A 26,999-nucleotide genomic window follows, 5' to 3' on the forward strand; every position below is an offset into this window, starting at 1 on the left:
CAAGTGCTGCCTGGTGAGTGACCTCGCCAGTCCCAAGTGTCTTTTCGTCAGGACACGAAAACCCAAAGCTTGAGCTCTAGAGGTGAAGGGCTGGAGACAGCATGATGGTCGTGCCAAGGGACTCTCATGCCTGAGGCTCCCAGGCTCAATCCCCGGCACCACCCCAAGCCAGAGCTGAGCAGGGCTCTGGCAGAAAAAAGCAAAGCGGAGCCGAAGGAAAGGAAGGCGGCTGTGGCCCTGCGGCCCAGGCCCCACGCACGGCCCCGGGTGCTGACCTGTCCAGGTGGCGGGCCCCTCAGCACAGCCTCTGGTGGTCGTGTCCACCATGCAGGTGGACGACTGGGATGAGTCGTCCTCCTTCTTGACGGAGCGGCTGCTGCAGGCGCTGCCTCTTTCTGGCACTGACTTCAAGTCTGCAGAGACGAGGGGTGTGTCAGTGGGGGGCTCGCCAGCCAGGCCCCCCCAGGACAGTGGGGGTGCAGCCAGCCAGCCAGCCAGCCCAGCCCACCCCGTCCCAGCTGTGTAGCTGAGCTGGCTTCCATGCCGACTGACACAGCACAACGAGGCCGTCAGGGGCAGGCCGGTGGGGTAGGTGGGGAAGGAGGGGCGCGGGTGGGGTCTGGGGCTTCAGCCTACCTGCTGCCCGCCTGGCAGCACTGAGACCCAGTGAAGCTGCGCTCGGACACTGTCAGAGACACAGCTGAGGTTTTTAAAGGCTGGGCACAACTGAAAATTAACGGTTTGTGAAACAGCACATTTGAACAAAACAAAAACTATCTGTGACCAGATGTAGCCTGGCAGGGCCTGATGGGCTTACGGTTCAGCCTAAGAAAGGGGGTGGGGGGGGGGAGCCTCCGGGTCAAATGCAAAGGGAAATAAAACCAGCCACCAGAAGGCAATGTCTCAGGACGGGTGCCCGGAGCTAGAAAGAGCAGCCACGCACACAGGTAAGAGCGGTGGCCGGTGACCCCAAAGTCATACCCATGGTGAGCTTGGTGTCCAGTGCTGGCCGCCTCTGCGGGGCGTGAGGAGGCTCGATGGTGAAGAGGCTGCCGTTGTGGTGTAAGCGTTCGTCCGAGCTGCTGGGGGCCTCTCTGGGGGGTGATGGGAACAGCAGCAGCTTCTGCCCCTTCAGGTTGAGTCGGGCAGGGCTGATGAGGGGCCTGCGGTGGCGCAGAGAGCCGGAGCTGGAGGCCACAGAGCCGGCCACGGACGGCGCCCGGGACGGGAGTGGGGAGGTGGGGCAGCTCCCCGACAGCAGAGAGTAGTAGTCTGGAGGCGGGGGACAGGAGACAGTCAGGACAATGAGAACATGCACCTGGCTGATTATCAGCATAGCCACGCCCTCCATGGCTGCTTGCTCCTGGCCTCCTCCGCTGACCAGGAAGGGGGGGACTCTGCAGAGACTGGGGGGCAGAAAGGAGCCCCTGGGAACCAAAGGGATAGAGGGTCTCCCAGAGTCCCAAGCTACATCCCTTCTGCTTCCAATTTATTATTTATTCTTTCTTTCTTTTTTAAATTTACTTATTCCCTTTTGTTGCTGTTGTTGTTTTATTGTTGTAGTTATTATTGTTGTTGTTACTGATGTCATTGTTGGATAGGACAGAGAGAAATGGAGAGAGGAGGGAAGACAGAGGGGGAGAGAAAGATAGACACCTGCAGACCTGCTTCACCATCTGTGAAGCGACTCCCCTGCAGGTGGGGAGCTGGGGGCTCGAACCGGGATCCTTACGCCTGTCTTTGCGCTTTGCACCACCTGCGCTTAACCCGCTGCACTACCGCCCGACTCCCTATTCATTCTTTCTTTTTTACTGCGAGCAGGGTAATCACTGGGGCTTGGCACCAATACTATGAATCCACAGTTCCAGGCAGCCCCTTCCCCGTTTTTTCCCTATTTTCACTAGTTGATAGAACAGAGAGGGGAGAGGGCAATAGAGAGAGAAAGACAGACACCTGCAGACCTGCTTCACCACCATTCATGAAGTCCCCCTGGGAGGACTGGGGGGTTCCGACCTGCGTCCTTGACGCACGGGGACGTGAGCACTCAGCTGGGTGCACCACAGCCCGACTCCACAGTCTTTCAGACCTTTACTTAGTGTGATTCACTTTGTCAGAAAGTGAAGAGAACGAGAAAGCAAGCAGAAATCAGAGCATCAGTCACCTCTGGCACATGGCTTCAGGCCTTCAAGTCCTGAGCTCCACCTCTGAGCTGCTCCCCAGCTCTGGCCCTAGTGAATTCAGAGTCCCTGGGACTTTCCCCAGCTGAGGTCCAGGAAGGAAGAAATTCCATTCATTCATTCACGGATTGATTTATTACCAGAGCACTGTTCAGCTCTGGCTTACGGTGGAGTGCTGGACTGAACCTGGGTCTTTGGAGCCTCAGGCATAAAACTCTTTGCATACCATTGTTCTACCTCCCCAGCCCAGGGAGAAATTCTTGAGGCTTGAGGTCAGCAGCCTCAGGTCCTGCTCATGGAGTTGTGCATGATGTTTCTGCCCGTGACTGTACATAAGGACCCCAGCATCATGCCACCTGGTCCAAGTAACTGTCACTCCCACTCACAGAAGGGGACAGAAGGGGAGACACAGGGCTGTCAGTTCTCATCCAGCTGGGAGGTGGCACGAGGTCCTGATGCTCATGAGGGCCCTGACCACCCTGCAGAGCACCTTCACAGACACGAGAGCCCATCCACACCCAGCCCAGCACCCCCAGGCCCTTAGGGCAGTGGCCCTGACACCCATCTCCTCACCTGAAACAAGAACCTCTCCAGATCGGGACACCTGAGACGGCGGGCGGCTCCCACTGAACAGATAGCCGGAGTCTGGAAACAGAAAGGTGACATCCAAGTGTCAGGGTCTGCAGAGGGTACAGCGCCCACTCTTCCTGCCACCCCTAGGCTGACACCAGTCTCTCCTTTAATGACAGAGAGAAAGAGTGGTCCGGGAGGTGGCGCAGTGGATAAAGCACTGGATTCTCAACCATCAAGCCCTGAGTTCGATCCCTGGCAGCACGTGTACAGGAGTAGAGTGATGCCTGGTTCTTTCTCTCCTCCTATCTTTCTCATGAATAAATAAATAAATTCTAAAGAGAGAGAGAGAGATACAGAGAGTAAGACCAGAACAGTGTTTAGCTCTGGCTTACATTAGTGCTGGGGATTTGAACCGGAGACCTTGGAGCCTCCTCGGCATGGAAGTCTTTTACAGAACCATTATGTTTTCTCCTCAACCCAACTGGAAACGGACTCTCAGCCGACTCTGCAGACTTCATCCAAGGACCAGGGGCTTCCTGCTGCAGATCAAGAAGCTGAACCTCACAGCAAGTGCCTGGCATCCTTCCCTGACTATGGAACCATGCCTCTTGTAAGCCTTGGCGCCTAGCTACGCTGCCTGTCCCTGGGTCCAGCACACTACCGGGCAGGGACTCCCTCATTCACGCTGAGCTCCCCATCCCCCCAAGTGCATGGCAGAGCTGAGCACGGGGGGCTACATGCATAGGCAACTCCTGCGCCCCCACCTGAGGGCACTGAAGCATCATCTGTCTCAGCACACTACGTGACCTCCCCCGAGCCAGGCAGAGGAACAGAGAATCAGCCCACTGACTGGCGATGGGGGGGGGGGGCACGTGCACAGCAAGGGTCTGAGGGATGCTGGGAGGAGGGTTCCTGCTGGGCATAGCTAGGATTAACTTAAAAAAATAAACGAGGGAGTTGCAGCGGGTTAAGCGCAGGTGGCACAAAGCGCAAGGACCGGTGTAAGGATCCCGCTTCAATCCCCTGGCTCCCCACCTGCAGGGGAGTCCCTTCACAGGCGGTGAAGCAGGTCTGCAGGTGTCTGTCTTTCTCTCCCCCTCTCCATTTCTCTGTCCTATCCAACAATAATTATCAATAACAACAATAATAACTACAACAATAAAACAATATGGGCAACAAAAAGGGAATAAATAAGTAAATAAACAGGAAAAAAACTTCTATAAGAGAGTAAATCAGACCCAGTGGGCTGGGGAGATAGCATAGTGGTTCTGCAAAAAGACTCCTGCCTGAGGCTCCAAGGTCCCAGGTTTAGTCCCCAGCACCACCATCATCCAGAGCAGAGCCGTGCTGGTAAAAACAAAAACCAAGGGAGTCGGGCAGTAGCACAGCGGGTTAAGCGCAGGTGGCACAAAGCGCAGGGACCGGCATAAGGATCCCGGTTCGAGCCCCCGGCTCCCCACCTGCAGGGGAGTCGCTTCACAGGCGGTGAAGCAGGTCTGCAGGTGTCTGTCTTTCTCTCCCTCTCTCTGTCTTCCCCTCCTCTCTCCATTTCTCTCTGTCTTATCCAACAACAACAACAATAATAACTACAACAATAATAACTACAACAATAAAACAACAAGGGCAACAAAGGGGAATAAATAGATATTAATAAAAAATTAAAAAGAAAAAAGCCAGCCAAATCGGCCCGGAGCAGCATCCATCATACGCGGTGCTGGGCCTCAGGCATGCGAGCCCTGGGCTCCACGGAGTCACCTGCAACCTGCCGCTCACTAGCTGATTCCTGCAGAAGCGCAGGCAGAGTCATTCTCTCTGGCAACAAGACTCACACCTGGTCACATCCATAGCCGCAGAGCCCAAGTTTCTGACTGGGAGCCGCCATGTGTCCCTCCCCACTGCTTACGCTCCAGTGCTGTCCCTTAAACAGTGTGGGACACTCCTGCAGCCACAAGACCAGTCACCCGCATCCACCGGACTGAGCCCTGTGCCTCGGCTCACACCTGGCCCAGTAGTGCGGGATCCCAGCAAGTCACAGCAGCAAGAGGCTTGGAGAGCGTGTGATGACTTGTAGGAACCTCAATCCGGGCCCCCCACCCCCCGCACATTCCTGAGCTTGGGGGAGCCAAGACGCTGCCCACTTTCCTCTACAGGTGAAGCCCTTCTCGTGACCTGCCCCCGTTTTGCCCTGGGCTTGGTGCCCCGGTGCAGCAGGCCCAGCCTTTGTAAGATAGCGCCCTCACGCTCTGCGGGCAGCACAGGAAAGGTGCAGGCCTCCACGCAGCAGAACTGGATCTGACTCATTCGGGGCTTCCTGGGAAGACTGCTGGGCAGGGGAGGGAGGAGACAGTCTCTGGTGACAGGAGCCCGATCCCAGCCACACCACAGTCACATGTGGCGGGTGGTTAATAAACACGCCAGGTCTGGCTTGCACCCTGCTCTTTGGACCACAGAGGTCAGAAATAAATTCTCCAACCTCCAGGTCTCAGAGCAACAGCAGTGGAAGACCCCCACCAGGCTGAGTATTTACTGAGCACCTGCTGGACGCCGGCCGGTGGCTCACCTGCAGGGCTCACACCTGGGCCACCACAGTCCAATGACTGCACAAGGAAAGCTTCGTGAGCAGTGGGACACACGCGCTCTCTCCCCTTTCTCTCTCTCTCTCTCTCTCTTGTTTAAAAATATGGAAGAGGAGGGAGTCGGGCGGTAGCGCAGCGGGTTAAGCGCAGGTGGCGCTAAGCACAAGGACCAGCGGAAGGATCCCGGTTCGAGCCCTGGCTCCCCACCTGCAGGGGAGTCGCTTCACAGGTGGTGAAGCAGGTCTGCAGGTGTCTATCTTTCTCTCCCCCTCTCTGTCTTCCCCCTCCTCTCTCCATGTCTCTCTGTCCTATCCAACAATGACATCAATAATAACTATAACAACAAGGGCAACAAAATAAATAATTAAATAAATTTAAAAAAGAATTAAAAAAAATATGGAAGAGGGGCCAGGCAGTGGAGCACCTGGTTAAGTGCTCATATCACAGTGCTCAAGGACCCAAGTTCAAGCCCCTAGTCCCCACCTGCAAGGGGAAAGATTCATGAGTGGTGAAGCAGGGCTGCAGGTGTCTCTGTCTCTCTCCCTCTCTCCCCCTCCCCTCTCAGTTTCTCTCTGTCTCCACCCAATAAATAAAGATTTATATATATATATATATATATATATATATATATATATATATATATATATATGGGAGTCAGGCTGTAGCGCAGCGGGTTAAGCGCACATGGCGCAAAGCACAAGGACCGGCATAAGGATCCTGGTTTGAGCCCCCAGCTCCCCACCTGCAGGGGAGTCGCTTCACAGGTGGTGAAGCAGGTCTGCAGGTGTCTGTCTATCTTTCTCTCCTCCTCTCTGTCTTCCCCTCCTCTCTGCATTTCTCTCTGTCCTAGACAACAATGATGACGACAACAATAATAATAACTACAACAATAAAACAACAAGGGCAACAAAAGGGAATAAATATTTTAAAAAATTATAAAAAAAAAAAATATATATATATATATGGAAGAGTTCGCTGGGGAACTATGGCATCCTGCAGGCGTGGAGCCACCAGCAACAACCCTGACAGCAAAATACAAGAGAATGGGGGGGGGGTTTTTGAGAAAAAGAAAACATCCCAGCATTGGACTCTCGCAACTGCTCACCATCACTGTCTTTTTAAATTTTTATTTTGTACAGAAATAGAGAAATTGAGAGGGAAAGGAGATAGAGAGGGGAAGAACACCTGCAGCCCTGCTTCACCATCTGTGAAACTTCCCCTCTGCAGGTGGGGCCGGGGGCTTAGCCCTGGTCCTTGTGCGCTGTAACGTGGGTACTTCACTAGCATGCCACCACTTGGTCCCCACTATCACTCTTTGGAGGGAAACTGAGGCTCAGCGAGGTTAACTCCCATGGCCAAGCACTGCAAGTGACTGGTTGGATGCACTAGGATCTGAATCCACTTCTGCTGTCTCCACAGCAAGCCTCTTCACCATCCCACCGGACTCTACTGGTGCCCCACGCCCATATCCTGCTGCCCTCCAGTGCCGTGCCTCTTACCTGCTCGTGTCAGTGAGGGTATGGTGCCCAGTGAGAGGGCTCTGCTGAGGCGGCCTGGCAGTGAGGAGGGCGAGGCCCGGCGGGGGGACCGGAACAACGACTGGCTGGTCAGCGGTAGGAAGCCAGGTGGGGTGGGCACGAACGGAGATGGGACAGAGCCTGTGACGCTCGGGCAGTGGACGGCCAGCCCGGGGCTGGTGGGGAAAAGGCTGGCAGAGTCTCCTGGGAAGTACCTGCAAGAGCCCACGGGCACAGGGCAGAGAAGGGGTCAGTGCAGGGCCTCGCGCGCGGCAGCCTCCAGACCAGGCCCGTCCCTTCCCCGTGGCGCCGGGCGGGGGCCCGAGGCAGGTCCCAGAGGAGGCGTGCGTTAGTTGAAGCAGAGGGAGCAGACCGGCCACGTTCACACCATTAGGAGCGGGTGGCTGGGAGGTGCCAGAGTGCCCACCCCTCCCTCATGCTCCCTCCAGCCTCAGGCTCACAGCAAACTAGCTGCACTACCATGAGTCTCCATTAAAGTGACACTGTCGCCCTTGTCCACCTCATGCCGACCCTGCACCACACGAAGCAGAGATGCCAAGCCCGGAGTCGGACACTGTGGAAGACTAGTGGTCAGGGGCCCCTCGCCTCTTCTCGTCCTGGGCCCGACTGTGAGCCAGGCTGCTAAAGCACCTTGGGGAGTGGGGTAGGGAGGCAGTCGAGCAGGGGCTCCCAGGAACCCAGCAGAGACCCCTGAACCACGGCGAGGGTCCCACCAGACGAGAGGGGACAGTGTCTCTTTAACCTGAGAGTGGTACAAATCACACAGTGGGACCTGGTGGCCCCTAGCCGGAATGTCAACCATGCCATGGATTAAGGCAACTGGTTACAGGGGGGGTGGGGCAGGGGCAGTTAATGTATTAGTCCGCCATCCGGACGGAACTGCGGGAGGTCCAGCCTTACCTGGGTCCCCAGGGACGCAGCTGCCCCGACGGGCAGTGCGTGTGAGCAGGCAGGCTGGCACGAGCACCTGTGCCCATCCCCACTCCACATTCGGGGGCCGCTGGGCAAGCCACCCTCATTTCCCCACTACTTTCCATCTCCTCTTCAATTTAACTGAGTCTGCTGAGGGAGCATGTGGGCTTTTGGATGGCTTCCACAATACCAGGAGGGCGCAGGATTTGAGCCTAAGGCAGGACCTGGTGTTTGTGGGGCCGGGCCAGGACAACCGAGGCAGCTGCTGCGTGATGTTGTGGAAGGGCTTCTGTCAACTGAATCTGAACCTCTCCGCTGCCCCTGAACCTGGGGGTACTTGTCATTTTAGAATGATGAGACTGCTGAGTAGGGTCTCTGTCGTGGGGAATGGCTTCAGGTGGGAACACAGAGCAGGGCAGGGCAGGGCACTGAAGCTCTGCCTGTTGGGTGGGTAGCTTCTGGAGCACTGTGCTTGCCCCCTCCTCCCAGCAGATGGCAGCAGGGCCCTGTGCTGGGCTTCCTGCCCCCACCACAGGAGCCAGTCCAGTGCCATCCCCAACACATGGCAGCAGAGGGGCCCGACCAGCTCTGGGTATGAGGGGTGTTCAGCTGGGTCTGAAGGCTCTTGGCCTTAAAGCTAAAGCAGCTGACCCCCTCCCCCCCGCCAGGGTCCTGCTCAGGGTGTGCAGTGAATGTCTGGTGCTCAGAATCTCTGCCTCCTCCACCTGGCCTAGTGCCATCCACGCCCAAACCCCGATGACCACGGGGGACGCGGCTCTTTGGTCTGATTCGGCTGCTGTCACTCATCAGTGGATGTCAGGACAGCGCCAGGTGAGAGCTGTCACAGCTCTACAGGACAGCGTCCCCCGAGGGCATGCCCTCTGGCTACAGGAGCCTGATCTCTGTCCTACTCCCTGCCCTGCCGTGCCCTGAGTCAGTGACTGGCCCCGATGCCAGTCTGCATGCCCACCAGAAGTCAGAGAGGCCCTGGGGAGGGTGGAGGACCTGCCCCATCTGACACGTATGGGGACGCTTGTTTTTTCCCAGCTGAGACAGGAGGACTACACCTTTCTTGACCCACAGGGCACTGTGCCCACCTCCCAGGCCTGACCCCAAGCCCCAACCTGTGCACAAAAGCCTCAGAAGAAATGTGAAGAAAAAAACCAAAAAGACGCAATACCTCGGTGCCCACTGACCGGCAAAGGCAGGGCCCAGGGGCATTTATTGAAAATACAGCATCAAACCCACAAAGTCTTGGCCAGGGGTTGTGGTTACAGTAGTTAGGGGCTCTAGACAGTCATCCGCGACCTACTACACAGCCAGAAGAGAGACACTCAAGGGTGGACACCCAGAGGGCACAGGCCCCTCTGGGTAAGAAGACAGCCAAGGGCACCTCCCCACACCTGCAGACGGTCACCCTGGCCCCTGACAGCTGTTCCCAGTGGAGGGGAGAGAGGTCCCTGGCAGGGGCGTCTGCATTTCCTCAGCTGTGATCAGTAGCAACAAAAGGTGCTTCCAGACGTGAGGTTCTTAAGGAACAGATGGGAAGTTTAAAAAGTCACAGGAGACTCTAGAAAGGCCAGGAAGCCCTCCTGGTGAGAGTCCTCCCACTCCCACTAAAGGGCAGGAGAGACACCTGCTCAACAAGGGTGCCTGGCCAAGCTGCTTACAGTTATTATAAATAATTTAACTTAAACACACACATACACACAGATGGCCTGCTTCTACGTGGTGCCAGGAAAAGTGGTAATTAGCATGACTCTGTCAGTTCCCTTGAGAAAGGAGACTCAGGGCCAAGGGCAAACACGGCTGACAGACCAGGCCTTCCCTGAGGCCAGTGACTGGGTGAGGGCCAGCCAAAGCCGGCTCCTGGCTCAGCCACCCCAAGCTCACCCCGTAAGGGAAGGGTGTGGGGGGGCACGTCCAAGGCCACACGACTCATGGAGGGGACCTCTGGGCAGCTCCCCATCATTCACAGTGCTTGTGGGAGCTACCAGGGCACTCCCTGCTCCCCCAGCCTTTGGGTCAGCTAGTTTGACGGCCTCTCACAGAGCTATCTGCCCTGCGCCCCCGGGCTTCCACAGTGGAGTGGCTGGCTCGACTGGGGCACACCTGGGGTGTGTGGCGTGAGTGCGCACAGGTTCTGCTGAGAGGCGGGACACACTCACCCTGGAGGGAGTGCCCTGGCCACTGTGAAAAAGACAGACATGGGGCAGCCTTGGGTCACCATCTTCCCACAGCCCCTGCGTTGAGTGGTACCTCAGATTTCAAGCATGTCCGCTGAGGGCAGCACCCAAGAGCCCTAGGGTGGGGGCCACCTGCCTTCTCACAGGTGGGAACTGGAGGCTGTTGAGAACGAGGAGGGCCAGGCAGGTGTGTGCCCGGGGCAGGGGCTCTGGGTCAGCAGCCCCCGGGACTTCCTGGGGTCAGGAGGAGGGCAGTGACAGACAGGCTGTGCACTCCTTACCAGCACTAACCTTGAGCACAGAGCTTTCCCAGCTATCACACTGAGGGCTAACTGGGTTATGTCAGGAGCAGGGGGGAGGAAGGGCACTGCTGGCCCAGGAGGCTAGAGCCCCAGCCCTGTAGGGGTATGTGGAGGGTCTAAGGAAGGGGTGGGTCCTGCCCTTCAGGGCCCCCAGGGGACTGAGCACGCCCACACTCTGGCCTTCAGTAGTGCCCTGAGACAGATGAATAAAGGAAAAGCCATCTAGATGCCCCACAGCCCAGCTGAATGAAGGTCACAGGGCAAGGCAGTGAGGGGCCTCGCAGATCAGACTGCAGGATCCTCCTGCTCCCTCGGAGGGGCCTCCTCAGCCCCGGACCAGGGTCAGCCTGAGCCTAAGAACTGACATCTCACCTGGGGGCAGGAGATGGCTGGGGTGTGTGTGTGTGTGTGTGTGTGTGTGTGTGTGCGTGTGTGCGTGTGTGTGTGCGTGTGTGTGTGTGTGCGTGTGCGTGTGTGTGCGCGCGTGTGTGTGTGTGTGCGCGTGTGTGTGTGCGTGTGTGTGTGCTTGGAGCAGGGGATAATGAGGCAAAACGCCTCCACGAGCTTTGCCAGGCTGATGGGGCAGCCTGGGAACAGCAGGTCCAGAGAGAATGACAGGGAAACAGGTATCCAGGCCATGCAGCCAGGGCCCAGCCAGCAGTGCCCATCACCAGCCCGTGCCGGGGCTGAGACGGGCAGGGTGAGCGACAACACAGGCAGCATCCCACAGCCCTTGCTTGATGTTGTCAGAGGCAGGAAAAGACTGCAGTCAGGCTGGGGGCTCCTGGGGCCACCAGCAGGAAGCCAGCAGGGGTCAGCAGTCCACTGTGTGGGCAGTACCCATGTCCTGATTGCTGGGGTAGTGAGGGGGGTCTTTGGTTAGAGGGTGGTGAGCAGCTGAAGGGCAGGTGGGTGCCCTGGGCTGGAGGAGAGGGCGCTCGGGGATGCAGAAAGGAGGGCAGACTCCACTGCTCAGGGTGGCAGGAGGCTGGGTCAGGACCGGGGCTCTAGGCCGGGCAGGAGTGAAGCAGGTTAAGAAAGACGCAAGACAGAGCAGTGCTGCCCACTCTGGGCCCATTCGTCCGTCTGTCCACCCCCCACAGTCACTGCTGCTTCTCTGACCTTCGGGGCCGGAACCTCCGTGGGCCTGTTGCCTTCCTCGTGGCCACGGCGGCCGTGAAGCCCACCAGGCAGCACAGGGATGTGGTGCTGAACTTGAGAGTGTCCAGCCAGCTGGGCGAGGAGGCCTGCAGGCACTGCTCAGCCAGGTGCAGCCCCAGGAGCAGGGCCCACAGGCTGGTGGAGAAGGCGTCGATCCTCCGGAGCCTGCGGGGAGTTGGGGTGGGTGAGGGGGGCATGGGGGACCCTCCCTCCTGCCACTTTGCCTGCCCTGGGCCTAGAGAAGGGGGATCCTGAAGCCCATCCCATGCCCTCTGAAGCAGGTGGGCGTGTCTACTCTGCCTCCGTCCTCTGCTCTCTCAGTGGGGCCAAGGGACCTCACTGTCACCGTCACGTGAACTGGGCACCATCTGGTGCGAGCCTGCCACTGCTCAGAGGCCGGCAAGGCCAAGCACACCCACGACTCTGACCAATGAAGCCGCTGGGCCTGAGTCCAGCACCTCCCTCCCGCGCACCCCGCCCTGGCTCCCTACCCTGCACGCACCTGAGGCGGCCAGCCAGCAGCATGGCCAGCAGGCAGGTGAGCAGGCCCAGCGCCACGACGCCCATCTGGTGGCTCTGCCCGAAGGCCCAGGCCACATGCAGCTTCTCTGCCACCGGCTCAGGTAGCAGGCCCAGAAGCTGCTGCCAGCCCTCGGCCCCCAGGGCAGTGCTGTTATCAGCAGTGGTGGAGCCATTGCCCCCAGGGGGCAGGGCTGGGGGCAGGGTGGCTGCTGGGGCCAAGGGTTTGCTGGAGTCATGGAGCAAGGTGGTCAGCAGGAAGGCGCAGGCCAGGAAGGCGAGAGCCCGCAGCAGGATGACCTGGACCGGAGACTTCATGGCAGACGCGCAGGCGCTCTGAGGGAGAGAGACTAGCCAGTGGTCGGCATTCCCGCTTCCTGCCCAAGGCTGTGAATCTGGCTGGACTCCACAACCCTCACTTAAATCCCTCCATCAGGGGGTCTAAACCTCACCTTGCCCGTCAGGGTGCAGGAGAGCCTCTGCTGCTAAGCAGAGTCCACTAAGTTTCCACTGTGGAGACGGGGAGGGAGCCCACATGCTGCTCGATGAAGCCCTTCCCGTGTGGCTGCCCTCCCAGTGAGGTGCTCAGTCACTGTCAAGCCCTCACCAAAAACTCCTGCTGCTTTTCACTAGAATTGTACCGTATCTATCTATCTATCTATCTATCTATCTATCTATCTATCTATCTATCTATCTATCTATCTAATGTCTGGCCAAAGTTGGAAAAAAAATAAATAAAAGCCTAAACAGTGACAAGTTTAATGTGGGGACAAGGTGGTGAGGAGGAAATGCAGAGACCGGGTGGTGTGGTTGTGTGGGCAGGGCCCCGACTGCAGATGGGCCCAACTTGGGGCCCAAGTGGGTCTTTCCCTCCACACCCACTGACTACTGTCCCTGCTCTGACCTTTTGTTTCTCCTCAGTTCCTTCATGATTCCAACCCCACCCTCAGCAGAGGTCTTTTTTCTCAATGTTAGATAAGGCAGAGAGGGAGAGAAAGAAGGACAGAAAGGAAACACCAGTCCAGCCAGAGAAGTTTCCCTCGTGCCTGCGTTCCCATCTGGTCCTTACCCAGAGGGCAGAATGTCTACTGGGTGAGCTGCTTCCCACCCGCCCCAGTTTCTGAACCGGAACAGAGAGACGTACTTACTACGTGGCCCTGTGTAGAATGCTCTGCTTTCTGGGTTTGGTTCCCAGCTGGAAACGGAGTCGCAGTGCTTAAGCTATGTCCCCGCACAAAGGGACCCGATAGGAAAGGGCTGGGAAAACACCCAGATCCCATGGGGCAGTGCAGAACACCTGGCCTGGGTGCACAGGCAACATTCACCGTGGCTATGAGTCACTCTCCTTAAGCACATGACTTGGACAGGGTGGGGACCCGGCCCCCAGGAGGCCGTGGCTATGAAGAGCTGCCTCAGGTCACGGGGCCCCACCTCTACGAGGGGCTTCCTGGAGGCAGTCAAGGGCTGCGGTGCCCAGATGCCCACAGACACACTCGAACCTGCGTGTGGGCCTGGTCGGCCTCTCGGCGCTTGAACTGGTGGCTGAGGAGAAGGGCGCGCAGCTGGCGGTTCTGGTGCTTGATGTAGTATTCCACGGCCACCTGGCACGGCCTGCACAGCTTGTACATCTGCTCCAGGTGGTGGCGGTACACTTCGATCTCCTCGTCGTACCTGCCCTGGTGAGGGGAGGCGGGGAGGTGAGGAGGAGCAGAGGCCTGGGGGTCTGGGGGTCTGTGGGCTGTGCCTGAGTTCACTCCTAAGTAGGGGAACAACAAGGCATCACTACCCTGAACCCACTTCCTCTCCTGGCCCACAGGTGACATGGGTTACCAGGAGTGAGGGCTGGCTGGGACACAGCAGGGCTCTCAGAAGACGGGAGATGTGAGACTGAGGTCGCACCTGGGGGTGGGGCAGGGGCTTGGAAGAGGGGGGAGGTGGCTGCGACATGAGAGAAGCTGGTTCTGAGCTGGTGCCCCTGGATCTCCGCAACTGAATAACCCAAAGCAGCCACCAGGCCCCACATCCCCATAGTCAAGGGTGTAAAACCGACAGAGTCTGGCTGGACCAGGGCTTTAGAGGGAAATGAAAAGTCCCTTGGGCTTCAGGAATATCCCAAAATAAAATAAATAAAAATCAAGCTTCATCTCAGCTCCAGTCATGAGCCTCTCCCTACCTCCCCTCACACCCCCCCCCCCCCGTCTGCAGTGATCTGGAGGTGGGGGGGGAGGACTAGCATTGTGATTTCCTCTTGCTGAGACCGAATCAGCAGAAAAGTCCTAACTGCCAAGGCACCCGACTGCTCTCCTTGACTCTGGCTCACCTGTTCCCTCCTTCCAGGGTGAGCCTTGGGGAAGTCAGCATCCCGGGCCTTACCTGGGATCTGGCTCCTGAGGTCATGTGAGGCAGCTTGGGGGGTGGGGTCAGGGAATGGGAATGGTGGGGAGGTGGGATTGGCTAGATGACAAGTCCCCTGAGCTCCACGGTAGGTTCAGGGGCGGAACCCCCCATGTTCAGCCTCAACAGCACATCTTTCCTCCCTCCTCTCTGATGCTGGAGCAGCCTTCGTCCAGCCCCAGAGCAAACTGCCTGGCCGGCCAGAGAGCAAGACTGACTCAGAGGACGAGGCTGTGCTGGCCCAGTGAGCCAGTGATGCACACCCTGGACGGAGCTCTCTGCTCAGGCAGGCTGGCCCAGTGAGCCAGTGATGCACACCCTGGACAGAGCTCTCTGCTCAGGCAGGCTGATCTAGTGAGCCAGTGATGCACACCCTGGACGGAGCTCTCTGCTCAGGCAGGCTGGCCTAGTGAGCCAGTGATGCACACCCTGGACAGAGCTCTCTGCTCAGGCAGGCTGGCCCAGTGAGCCAGTGATGCACACCCTGGACAGAGCTCTCTGCTCAGGCAGGCTGATCTAGTGAGCCAATGATGCATACCCTGGATAGAGCTCTCTGCTCAGGCCGTGCTGGCCCAGTGAGCCAGTGATGCACACCCTGGACAGAACCCTCTGCTCAGGCCATGCTAGGATGGAGCTCTCTGCTCAGGCAGGCTGGCCCAGTGAGCCAGTGATGCACACTCTAGACAGAGCTCTCTGCTCAGGCAGGCTGGCCCAGTGAGCCAATGATGCATACCCTGGACAGAGCTCTCTGCTCAGGCAGGCTGGCCCAGTGAGCCAGTGATGCACACACTGGACAGAACCCTCTGCTCAGGCAGGCTGGCCCAGTGAGCCAGTGATGCACACCCTGGACGGAGCTCTCTGCTCATGAAGGCTGGTCTAATGAGCCAGTGATGCACACCCAGGACGGAGCTCTCTGCTCAGGCCGTGCTGGCCCAGTGAGCCAGTGATGCACACCCTGGACGGTGCTCTCTGCTCAGGCAGGCTGGCCCAGTGAGCCAGTGATGCACACCCTGGACGGAGCTCTCTGCTCAGGCAGGCTGGCCCAGTGATGCACACCCTGGACGGAGCTCTCTGCTCAGGCCGCGCTGGCTATGCCACGATGTTCCAGTTCTACAAGCCAGCCAGCCGGGGTCACGGGGTGGCGAGAACTGGAGGTGCTCCAGCCAGGAAGGAGTGACACCCACAGAACTTGGGGCCGAGCGGGGTCAGAGTGAAGAAGGGTCCTCCTGACACCCAGGAGCCCCCCCGCCCGTCAGCCTGCCCCCTCACCTCATCTCTCGGTGTGAAGGCTGCAAGCTGCTTGATCTTGGTGGTCTGGTGGTGGCTACAGCGCCGGCACAGGAGCATCTGGCTGCTCACCCACTGCTGGGGCTGCATGGCCGCCTGGGGGTGGGGGGTGCTGCTCACCACGTGGTTCAGGTGCTCCAGGTACTGGGCGGGGATCGGCTTGTTATAGTCGCCATTCTGGGGAGGGAGAGGGGGCGGCCAGGGTCAGTGGGAGCCGAGTCCTAACCAGCAAGACAGGCCTAGCTGACTTGGGGAGGGACATACACCTGGTGTGAGGACACCCCAGCAAGGATGGGTGGGTGGTGTGTGTAGGGGCTACAACATCCCTATTCATGTGTCATGGCAGAAGCTTTCTCGCACAGAAACGTCACGTGGAAGTTTGCCAGGTAAGGTGCTGAGGAAGCTCGAGCCTCGCCTTGTGCCCAACTGACCCCAGCACCAGCGGCTCAGCTGCAAACCCCGGCCTGGGGTGAGGTTTGAGGCCTGTCTGTGGTTCTGCTGTCTGTGTGAGAGGTTTTCTTGGACCCTGCCAGTGTGCAGTGAAGTCCACACACCTAAGCTACAAGTGCTAATGCAAACCACAGGGCCCGTAAAGCCTAAAGCACACACCCTCTGGCCCTCTGCAGACAGCCTGTGAACAATTTGCCCCCCACCCCGCCCCGCCCCCAATCTACTGCTAAACAGACAGGCCTGCAAAGCCAGAAAGAACTGGGATCAAACCCCAACCTGCCAACTCTAGTGGTGTGACACCTCCTTGCTCCCTAGGCCCATAGCTTCACCCTCAAAGGAGAGGCCTGGAGCCAGGACTGGGGCAGAGACTCAGGGACAGCTAAAGGGACAGGGCTGTGGTCCCGCTGTCACTGCTCTCACCTCCTGGAAGCCGTTGTACTGCTCGCAGTGGGGACAGTCCCAGCAGTTACGGTTCCCATACGGCACCACTGTGTCCTGGTTACAGAACCAGCAATTGACAACGGTGTGTGTTGGCTTCTTCCTGGGGGAGAGGACAGAGGGGAGTCAGCTAGAGACGGGACCCACAGAACTTGTGCAGGAGCCAGGGACCAACAGGGTGCAGGAGGGGAGGAACTGGCACTGTCTGCTGAGAGGCCCAAACAGGGAGGCCAAGCCCATCCTCAAAACAAAGCTCCCCTGCCCCTCAGCCGGACACCCACCAGCTCTCTCCACCAGCCCCCAGTGCACCCCCCGCCCCAGGTCTCCTGAAGCTGAGTCATGGGGGACCCAGGGGACAGGACTGGCCAGGATAGACACCAGGCCTCAGTTCTGCTCTCCTTTCCTCCCTGCAGTTAGAATACCCCGGGCCTGTTCCCAGCTCCCACAGGGAGTTTCCAGAAGCAAGAAGCCTCCCTCCTGTGCCTCACAGAAGAGAAGTCCCCAGGAGAGCCAGCGCCAAAGAAGCTAGGGGGTGGGAGGAGACAGCTGCTCAGCCTGGGCCAGCCCTCTCAGCAGAGGGGTCAAAGGGGTGACAGGTGGGGTCTGTAGGATAATCCTGTTGGGGGGTATCTGTGCCCCTGGCTCCCACATTCACTTCACCGGTTGGGAGGGTGGAGGCAGCTGCCCAGCACCTGGCCTACAGCCCCCTCCACCCCCTAGTCTTGGGAACCTAGAACCAGGCCACAGGAGACAGCTGCTCGAACCCTGGGGCCCTGCCTCCCTCCCTAAAGGGCTGTTCTAGCGGTGCAGATGCTGTCCGGCCCTACCAGAGAGGGCAGTTACGTGACATAGAGGCCAGCTGTCCAAAGGAGGCCCAGGACCAGAGCTCCCAGGGCCGCCACCTTCAAGACGTGACCTCCAGGAGGCTCTTCTCGGCCAGCTGCAAGCAACACACTCACAGCACCCAGGCACCAAGGACCCGGGACACAGCCGGGCGCTGATCCCAGCCCGAGCCTCCCGGCCCGAGCCTGCCAAGCGCCACAGCCGCCTCCCAGCCTTGTCCCTCCACCAGCCATGGGCAGGCCCCAGGGCTCCTCAGAACTTGGCCTTGTCTTCTCTCAGGAGTTGGGGACAAGAACATGTCCCTCACAGGGGACCGTGTTGGGGGGAAGGGTGGGACGTGCCCACGCTAGAGCCAAGGCCCAGGTCATGGTAGTTACAGGGGAGGGTGGTCAGAGGGAGTTTGACCAAAGAAGGAGAGACAGGCCGGCTGGGGGAAGGATGCCTATGTGTGCAGGGGACAGCCTGCTGCCCCCATCCAAGCTTGAACCTCCACACAGGGCAAGGCACCAACCACTAGGTCTTGTCAACAGCAGGCCTGGGCAGTGTGGCACCGTGGTCACGGGGTGGCCTCCCTCTGGGAGCCTGCACTTACTTGTCCAGTTGACTTGAGACAGCAGCGGGGCTCAAAGGTCCAGGCTGAAGGCACTGGCTCCTGGGGCTGGAAGCCACCCCCCAGCACTGCCCCCTGAGCGGTAAGTCTTGCCTTTCCCTTTGTGGATCTGCATCTGATTCAAAGGCTCCTCTGTCCCTAGAGAGGGCGCGCCTGATGGGGACGCCTCAGGTGGATGGCGCCCCAGCCCCAGGTTGAACCTTTAACCTTCTACCCTTTAACCCCGGACGCCACTGAGCTGCTCACACACACACACACACACACACACAGTAAAGCCAGGCAGAAGGGCTGACAGCCCAGGACAGAGACCCAGGGACCAATGGCAGTAGCAGCAGGCACAAAGGCCCTCCCGCTCCGAGAAGCCGCCATTTCCACTCCGCGTTCCTGTGGCAGCTCCCACCTGGCCACGAGGGAACAGGAAGGGGGCTGGGGAATGAGCCCCCTGCCTCAGTGGATCCTGCTCCTGTCACTCTCGGCCCTTGGTGATCCCTGTGGGGAGAGGGAAGAGATGTCCCCTGGCAGGTGGGGGCCCTCGGCAGGAGGCTGGGGGTGGGGGCATGGCAGATGAGGGAAATGATGGGGAGCGAGTGTCGGTCCTCACACCAGAGCAGAGGGTGGCCAGGCTCCCAGGGCCACAGTGAAACCGCCCATGGGGTGCCCTGCCCCCACTTTGACAGTGCAGCTACTGCTCAGCACCTAGGCTGCCCCAGCCTCTGGTTCTACACCCCTCACCCCTCAACTGAGCCAGACCTGGCTGAGGACAGTCTTTGGGTCCACTCACTCTTAGCCAGCTTGAGCCAGGTCCCATTTTTCTCAGGGACTGTCCTCCTCAGCACAACAACAATGACCCTCAGGCTCTACTCCGGCTACTCATGGTGGTGGACAAGGCACAAGGTGACAAGACCAAACGTCCTGAACGGGCGAGAAGAGTCAGGGCCCAAGGGCAGGTGGCCAGCTCAGGAGTGGGGACAGCAGCAGGACCTGAGCCCTCCCAAACCCTGTCACTCTCAGCCCTTGTTAATCCTTTGGGGGAGGGGGAGATGAGTCACATCTCATGGACCCCACATCAAAGAAAAAAGAATAGCACGTCTCAGTAATGTATCACCCCATCAGCCCTGAACAACGCGGCAAACTGGACACCTGGGTGTTGTATGCTTTACATTGGGTTCTAGTTCTCCCCCGCCAAGAGAATTGGATCAGTCCAGTTAGTTTCGCAGCCCGCTTAGCCCCACCCCTAGGAACCCCGCCTGAGTTAGAGAGTTACACAGTTGGAGAGTTGAAGAGTGCCAGAGTTTCAGAGTTCGAGAGTAAGAGAGGGTTCCTGAGTTCCAGAGTAAGAGAGAGTGCTTGCGCCGCCGCAAAGAGACAGCAGAGTTCTGTTTGGTGATTAGTTTGGTTGAGTTTATGAATCGTTGTTCCTGAATAAAGAAATACAGCTTCCCTGCCCAGCCGTGTGTCCTTGAGTCTCTGTTACCCGCCCGTGAAGCTAGCCCGGCTAGAGCTTCCGAATTTTTAACAACACCTGGGCATTCGCTGCAGATGGGGCAAGAGGGGCAGCCGGCTACCCAGGGCTGCAGCTCTGAGTGGCTGGCTAAGGATTCTGCCAGGGGTGGCCGCCTGCTGTGTGTCCAGTGCATGAAGAGACATGGGGTTGGGCTCAGTCCCTGCAGGGGAGGTGGGTCTTGGGGTTCCATGGGGTCCATCAGACCTTGTCAGATCCCTACAGGTGCTCAGTCTCCTCCAGGGACCACACACAGAACCAGTGACTCTGGGCCCCGGGGGTCTAGAATTTGGTTCCTATGGGAGCTGAGTATCAAAGGGACATCCCAGAGCAGCCTCAGAGGAGAGCCGAGTACCAAAGGGACATCCCAGAGCAGCCTCAGAGGAGAGCCGAGTACCAAAGGGACATCCCAGAGCAGCCTCAGAGGAGAGCCGAGTATCAAAGGGACATCCCAGAGCAGCCTCAGAGGAGAGCCGAGTATCAAAGGGACATCCCAGAGCAGCCTCAGAGGAGAGCCGAGTACCAAAGGGGCATCCCAGAGCAGCCTCAGAGGAGAGCCGAGTACTAAAGGGACATCCCAGAGCAGCCTCAGAGGAGAGCCGAGTATCAAAGGGACATCCCAGAGCAGCCTCAGAGGAGAGCCGAGTATCAAAGGGGCATCCCAGAGCAGCCTCAGAGGAGAGCCGAGTATCAAAGGGGCATCCCAGAGCAGCCTCAGAGGAGAGCCGAGTACCAAAGGGACATCCCAGAGCTGCCTCAGAGGAGAGCCGAGTATCAAAGGGACATCCCAGAGCAGCCTCAGAGGAGAGCCGAGTATCAAAGGGACATCCCAGAGCAGCCTCAGAGGAGAGCCGAGTATCAAAGGGACATCCCAGAGCAGCCTCAGAGGAGAGCCGAGTACCAAAGGGACATCCCAGAGCAGCCTCAGAGGAGAGCCGAGTACTAAAGGGACATCCCAGAGCAGCCTCAGAGGAGAGCCGAGTATCAAAGGGACATCCCAGAGCAGCCTCAGAGGAGAGCCGAGTATCAAAGGGACATCCCAGAGCAGCCTCAGAGGAGAGCCGAGTATCAAAGGGACATCCCAGAGCAGCCTCAGAGGAGAGCCGAGTACCAAAGGGACATCCCAGAGCTGCCTCAGAGGAGAGACGAGTATCAAAGGGACATCCCAGAGCTGCCTCAGAGGAGAGACGAGTATCAAAGGGACATCCCAGAGCAGCCTCAGAGGAGAGCCGAGTATCAAAGGGACATCCCAGAGCAGCCTCAGAGGAGAGCCGAGTACCAAAGGGACATCCCAGAGCTGCCTCAGAGGAGAGACGAGTATCAAAGGGACATCCCAGAGCTGCCTCAGAGGAGAGACGAGTATCAAAGGGACATCCCAGAGCAGCCTCAGAGGAGAGACGAGTATCAAAGGGACATCCCAGAGCAGCCTCAGAGGAGAGCCGAGTATCAAAGGGACATCCCAGAGCTGCCTCAGAGGAGATACGAGTATCAAAAGGGCATCCCAGAGCAGCCTCAGAGGAGAGCCGAGTATCAAAGGGACGTCCCAGAGCAGCCTCAGAGGAGAGCCGAGTATCAAAGGGACGTCCCAGAGCAGCCTCAGAGAGGAGAGCCGAGTATCAAAGGGACGTCCCAGAGCAGCCTCAGAGGAGAGCCGAGTATCAAAGGGACATCCCAGAGCAGCCTCAGAGGAGAGCCGAGTATCAAAGGGACATCCCAGAGCTGCCTCAGAGGAGAGCCGAGTATCAAAGGGACATCCCAGAGCTGCCTCAGAGGAGAGCCGAGTATCAGCCGAGTATCAAAGGGGCATCCCAGAGCAGCCTCAGAGGAGAGCCGAGTATCAAAGGGACGTCCCAGAGCAGCCTCAGAGGAGAGCCGAGTATCAAAGGGACGTCCCAGAGCAGCCTCAGAGGAGAGCCGAGTATCAAAGGGACATCCCAGAGCTGCCTCAGAGGAGAGCCGAGTATCAAAGGGACATCCCAGAGCAGCCTCAGAGGAGAGCCGAGTATCAGCCGAGTATCAAAGGGGCATCCCAGAGCAGCCTCAGAGGAGAGCCGAGTATCAAAGGGACATCCCAGAGCAGCCTCAGAGGAGAGCCGAGTATCAAAGGGACATCCCAGAGCAGCCTCAGAGGAGAGCCGAGTACCAAAGGGACATCCCAGAGCTGCCTCAGAGGAGAGCCGAGTATCAAAGGGACGTCCCAGAGCAGCCTCAGAGAGGAGAGCCGAGTATCAAAGGGACGTCCCAGAGCAGCCTCAGAGAGCCGAGTATCAAAGGGACGTCCCAGAGCAGCCTCAGAGGAGAGCCGAGTATCAAAGGGACATCCCAGAGCTGCCTCAGAGGAGAGCCGAGTATCAAAGGGACATCCCAGAGCAGCCTCAGAGGAGAGCCGAGTATCAAAGGGACATCCCAGAGCAGCCTCAGAGGAGAGCCGAGTATCAAAGGGACATCCCAGAGCAGCCTCAGAGGAGAGCCGAGTATCAAAGGGACATCCCAGAGCTGCCTCAGAGAGGAGAGCCGAGTGTCAAAGGGACGTCCCAGAGCAGCCTCAGAGAGGAGAGCCGAGTGTCAAAGGGACGTCCCAGAGCAGCCTCAGAGGAGAGCCGAGTATCAAAGGGACGTCCCAGAGCTGCCTCAGAGGAGAGCCGAGTATCAAAGGGACATCCCAGAGCAGCCTCAGAGAGGAGAGCCGAGTATCAAAGGGACATCCCAGAGCAGCCTCAGAGAGGAGAGCCGAGTATCAAAGGGACATCCCAGAGCAGCCTCAGAGGAGAGCCGAGTATCAAAGGGGCATCCTAGAGCTGCCTCAGAGGAGAGCCGAGTATCAAAGGGACATCCCAGAGCAGCCTCAGAGGAGAGAGGGTTCGTGCTGACTCCCAGGGGCCTCACTTGCTCCTGTGGCAGAGTGGGTATCACATGCTGTTCTCCCAACAGGGAGAGGCCATGATAGCCGCCGATGGTCCTAGAAGCCCCGAAATGCAACAGGAGGACCCCATGGCCTCTGGACTTCCTGTGGCCACTTCCCAGCAAGACATCTCACCCCACCAGGTCCCGTTAGGCCAGAGAACATTCCCAGCCTGCTCTGGGGACCAGCTGTACTCAGGCCATGCTGTCACTGAGATGGTGTGTACGTGCGTGCCTGTGAGGGAAGCCAGAAATGACCGCTTCTGGCCACGACACGAAGACTAGAACAATGACCTCTCAGGGCAGCTGGTGACAGACGCCACGGAGCAAGGCCAGTAAGCCAAGCATTTGCTGACACCCTCTGTGACAGGTCTGCTGGTCTGTGGGGGCAAAGGAAGCAGATGGCATTCAAACAGGTGGGATGTTGGGGGGGTTACACACAGCTAGGGAGGGTGTCCCCCCAGTCAGAGTACAGTGTGTGGCATACAACGGAAGAATGGGGATCCTGGAGGCTGCCTCTTCCAAGCCCATGGGGACTCCTGGACCCCCAGTAGGGGGTGGGAAAGGTGAAGAAAGTTCCTGGGCTCCCTGTGCAGCAGCAGCGTCCAGGGCCGGGCCGTGCTCAGGGTGCACCACAGCAAGCCAAAGGGATGTGGAATTTGGGGTTCCACCCATGGTGGTGCTGGGCTGGGAGCCAAAATGTTCAAGAGGCTGGAAGGTAGGCTCTCCAAGCTTCCCACTTCTAGGCAAGATGGAGCAGCAGACAATGACTACAGCACCACCGGCACTGAATCACTAACAGTTCCTGTTGGGACTCAGGGTGGGAAAGTGGGGAGGGCGGCCAGCAGCCCTGCAGAGGGGGCTTCATACCTGAAGCTTGTCATGGCCCCCATCCTCATGTCCACTCTGTGTAGAGTCCCCCAACACCCAGCCGTCCCAACCCTCTTTGTCTGCCCCTGACCAGCACCCTTCCTAGCCACAGTGCCCCTTTCTGGAGTCTGTGGAGTGAGGCTTGCTTCTCAGTCATGAAAGAAGTCAAAGGCCCTCAGGCTGGGAGACGGGCGGTAGCGCAGTGTGTTAAGTACATGTGGTTCGATGCGCAAGGACGGGCATGAGAATACCGGTTTGAGGAAGTCGGGCGGTAGCACAGTGGGTTAAGCGCAGGTGGCACAAAGCTCAAGGACCAGTGGAAGGATCCCAGTTCTAGCCCCCAGCTCCCCACCTGAGGGGAGTCGCTTCACAAGCGATGAAGCAGGCCTCCAGGTGTCTTTCTCTCCCCCTGTCTTCCTCTTCTCTATTTCTGTCCTATCCAACAATAACGACATCAATAACAACAACAACAATAAAACAAGAAGGGCAACAAAAGAAAATAAATAAAGAAATAAATATTTTTTTTAAAAAAAGACCCTCAGTCCTACGTCCTGCTCTAAGAGAATCTGAGTGCTGCAGGAAGGGCTGGTCCTCTGCATGACTCAGGGCCCATCACTGGTGCACGCCATTCACGTTCCCCAGCACCAAGCAGAGGCTGTGCTTGGCAGCCCAGGAGATGCAACCCTTGAGAACAGCCACAGCAACAAGGCCTCGGGCTGCTGTGAACCAGGCGGATGCAGCCAGGATACCTGTGTCACAAGCTGGGGGTGGGGTGGGGGGCGCCCTGGGCCCGGTTCTGATCGTGGCAAACATCTCCCCATCCTGGGTCAGTGGCACTCAGGAGACAAAGTGGACCCTGGAACCAGCCAGCTTGGGGGTGGGGTTGGGGGCTGAGCAGACCTTATGATGCAGAAAGGAGCCAATCTGAAGCAGTTTTGGAGCTGCAGACCCTGTCGCTGAGAAAGAAGCCAGGCAGCCACTGGGACAGAGAGAGGCTACCACATGGAGCCTCAGGGATGACCTGGGGGGCTCGCCTAGGCACCCCCAGAGCTGCCCCTCCCTAATGCCTGCGGGCATCTCCGGGCATCTCCACACCAGCAGCGGCTGCTCTCACCCCTCCCCCAGCAGGCCTGTGACTCAGCTGTTAAGACAAACCTCCCCACCTGTTACCCAGGTTCAGATCCCAGCTCTGCCCAATGCTGCCTGGCACTTGCCAGCGGGCCACGTGTCTACACCCCTTGTCTTGGGGAGAGGGTGGGGTGGAGGCAGCGGGCGAGCCAAGGGCACACTCTGCACCGGGGGATCAGCACACGTTTGGGCCTGGGGCTCCAGGAGCACCCAACCAGCACAGCGGCAAACATCCGCAGGTGCCTTGGGGGCCAGAGAGCCCGAGGGGTTAAGAGTGCAGACTGCAGGCTGCTTCAGTTCATACCCACAGCCGCTTTTTATTTTTCATTTCTTGCAGGAGCACATGGTGATGTGAGGATTGAACCTGGGACCCGGGAGCCTCAGGCAGGAGCCTGCTTGCAGCACCCCTGTACTGCCTTCCCCGCCCCTAGTTCATTCATGCTGAGCGGTGAGCACAGCACCAGCGGGCTGGGCCCCAGGTCCCTCCGCTTCCCCAGGGGCTGTGCCTCGGGGTGGGCGGGAAAGCGACCGCAGAGCACCAGCGTCCCCCTCGGCTTCAGGCCCCACCTGGAAGCAGTAAGGCCAGGCCGCATTCCCAGAGCCCCCACCCCGCGGGAAAGGAGGTGGGGCTGGGGGCCGCGGGCGGGGTGGGGCAGCCGGGGAGCATCGGGGGTGTGGGGGCAGCGGGGAGCATCGGGGGTGTGGGGGCAGCCGGGGAGCATCGGGGGTGTGGGGGCAGCCGGGGAGCATCGGGGGTGTGGGGGCAGCCGGGGAGCACCGGGCGGGTGTGGGGGCAGCCGGGGAGCACCGGGCGGGGTGGGGGCAGCCGGGGAGCATCGGGGGTGTGGGGGCAGCCGGGGATCAGCGGGCGGGGTGTGGGGGCAGCCGGGGAGCATCGGGGGTGTGGGGGCAGCCGGGGAGCACCGGGCGGGGTGGGGGCAGCCGGGGAGCATCGGGGGTGTGGGGGCAGCCGGGGAGGACCGGGCGGGGTGTGGGGGCAGCCGGGGAGCATCGGGGGTGTGGGGGCAGCCGGGGAGCATCGGGGGTGTGGGGGCAGCCGGGGAGCATCGGGGGTGTGGGGGCAGCCGGGGAGCATCGGGGGTGTGGGGGCAGCCGGGGAGCATCGGGGGTGTGGGGGCAGCCGGGGAGCATCGGGGGTGTGGGGGCAGCCGGGGAGCATCGGGGGTGTGGGGGCAGCGGGGAGCACCGGGCGGGGTGGGGGCAGCCGGGGAGCACCGGGGGTGTGGGGGCAGCGGGGAGCATCGGGGGTGTGGGGGCAGCCGGGGAGCACCGGGCGGGTGTGGGGGCAGCCGGGGAGCACCGGGCGGGGTGGGGGCAGCCGGGGAGCACCGCGCGGGGTGGGGGCAGCCGGGGAGCATCGGGGGTGTGGGGGCAGCCGGGGAGCATCGGGGGTGTGGGGGCAGCCGGGGAGCACCGGGCGGGGTGTGGGGGCAGCCGGGGAGCATCGGGGGTGTGGGGGCAGCCGGGGAGCACCGGGCGGGGTGTGGGGGCAGCCGGGGAGCATCGGGGGTGTGGGGGCAGCCGGGGAGCACCGGGCGGGGTGTGGGGGCAGCCGGGGAGCACCGGGGGTGTGGGGGCAGCCGGGCAGCATCGGGGGTGTGGGGGCAGCCGGGGAGCACCGGGCGGGGTGGGGGCAGCCGGGGAGCATCGGGGGTGTGGGGGCAGCCGGGGAGCATCGGGGGTGTGGGGGCAGCCGGGGAGCATCGGGGGTGTGCGGGCAGCTGGGGAGCATCGGGGGTGTGGGGGCAGCCGGGGAGCATCGGGGGTGTGGGGGCAGCCGGGGAGCACCGGGCGGGGTGGGGGCAGCCGGGGAGCACCGGGCGGGGTGGGGGCAGCCGGGGAGCATCGGGGGTGTGGGGGCAGCCGGGGAGCACCGGGCGGGGTGTGGGGGCAGCCGGGGAGCACCGGGGGTGTGGGGGCAGCCGGGCAGCATCGGGGGTGTGGGGGCAGCCGGGGAGCACCGGGCGGGGTGGGGGCAGCCGGGGAGCATCGGGGGTGTGGGGGCAGCCGGGGAGCATCGGGGGTGTGGGGGCAGCCGGGCAGCATCGGGGGTGTGCGGGCAGCCGGGGAGCATCGGGGGTGTGGGGGCAGCCGGGGAGCATCGGGGGTGTGGGCGCAGCCGGGGAGCACCGGGCGGGGTGGGGGCAGCCGGGGAGCACCGGGCGGGGTGGGGGCAGCCGGGGAGCACCGGGCGGGACACCGACACTCACCTCCGCGCGACGCGGTAGAGCAGCAGCCCGGCCGCGGCGCACGCCGTGACTCCCAGGCCGCCCGCCAGGCCCGGCGCGGGGCAGCGGGCCAGCAGCGAGCTCACGGCCTCCATGGCTCCAGCGCGCGGCGGGCGCGGCGAGCGCGGCGGGGCGGGCGTCGGGCGTCGGGGGTCGGGGGTCGGGGATCGGGGGTCGCGGCCGGCCAGGCGGCGGGGCCGAAGCCTGATCGCGCCTGCTCGCGCCGTGACCTTCTCGCTTTGTAGCGGCGCGGACCCGCCCCCTGACTCGGCGCGCTCCCGGCGCGCAGCCAATCGGAGCGCGGGGCGAGTCCGGTGGGCGGGGCGCCGGCGGCGGCCGCGTCGCGGGCTCGAGCGCGCCCTCCAGAGGTCGGAGGGCGGCGTG

At 60.3% G+C, this 26,999-nt stretch overlaps 1 protein-coding gene across 1 annotated transcript in view; it reads right to left on the minus strand.

Moving 5' to 3' along the window:
* TMEM201 (transmembrane protein 201) overlaps positions 1-26,786 on the minus strand; it is a 29,517-nt gene extending 2,731 nt beyond the window's left edge. Inside the window, exons 1-10 of the mRNA XM_060170941.1 lie at positions 26,598-26,786; positions 16,496-16,616; positions 15,608-15,802; positions 13,444-13,620; positions 11,928-12,280; positions 11,387-11,590; positions 6,826-7,058; positions 2,751-2,822; positions 982-1,272; positions 276-413 (exon numbers count right to left, since the gene is read on the minus strand). Coding sequence (XP_060026924.1) covers positions 276-413; positions 982-1,272; positions 2,751-2,822; positions 6,826-7,058; positions 11,387-11,590; positions 11,928-12,280; positions 13,444-13,620; positions 15,608-15,802; positions 16,496-16,616; positions 26,598-26,710 — 1,897 coding nt within the window. The 5' untranslated portion in view covers positions 26,711-26,786. The remainder of the gene's footprint in view (positions 1-275; positions 414-981; positions 1,273-2,750; positions 2,823-6,825; positions 7,059-11,386; positions 11,591-11,927; positions 12,281-13,443; positions 13,621-15,607; positions 15,803-16,495; positions 16,617-26,597) is intronic.
* Between the last annotated feature and the right edge of the window lie 213 nt (positions 26,787-26,999).

The sequence above is a fragment of the Erinaceus europaeus genome, chromosome 13 (assembly GCF_950295315.1).
Source record: "Erinaceus europaeus chromosome 13, mEriEur2.1, whole genome shotgun sequence".
Taxonomy (NCBI): domain Eukaryota; kingdom Metazoa; phylum Chordata; class Mammalia; order Eulipotyphla; family Erinaceidae; genus Erinaceus; species Erinaceus europaeus.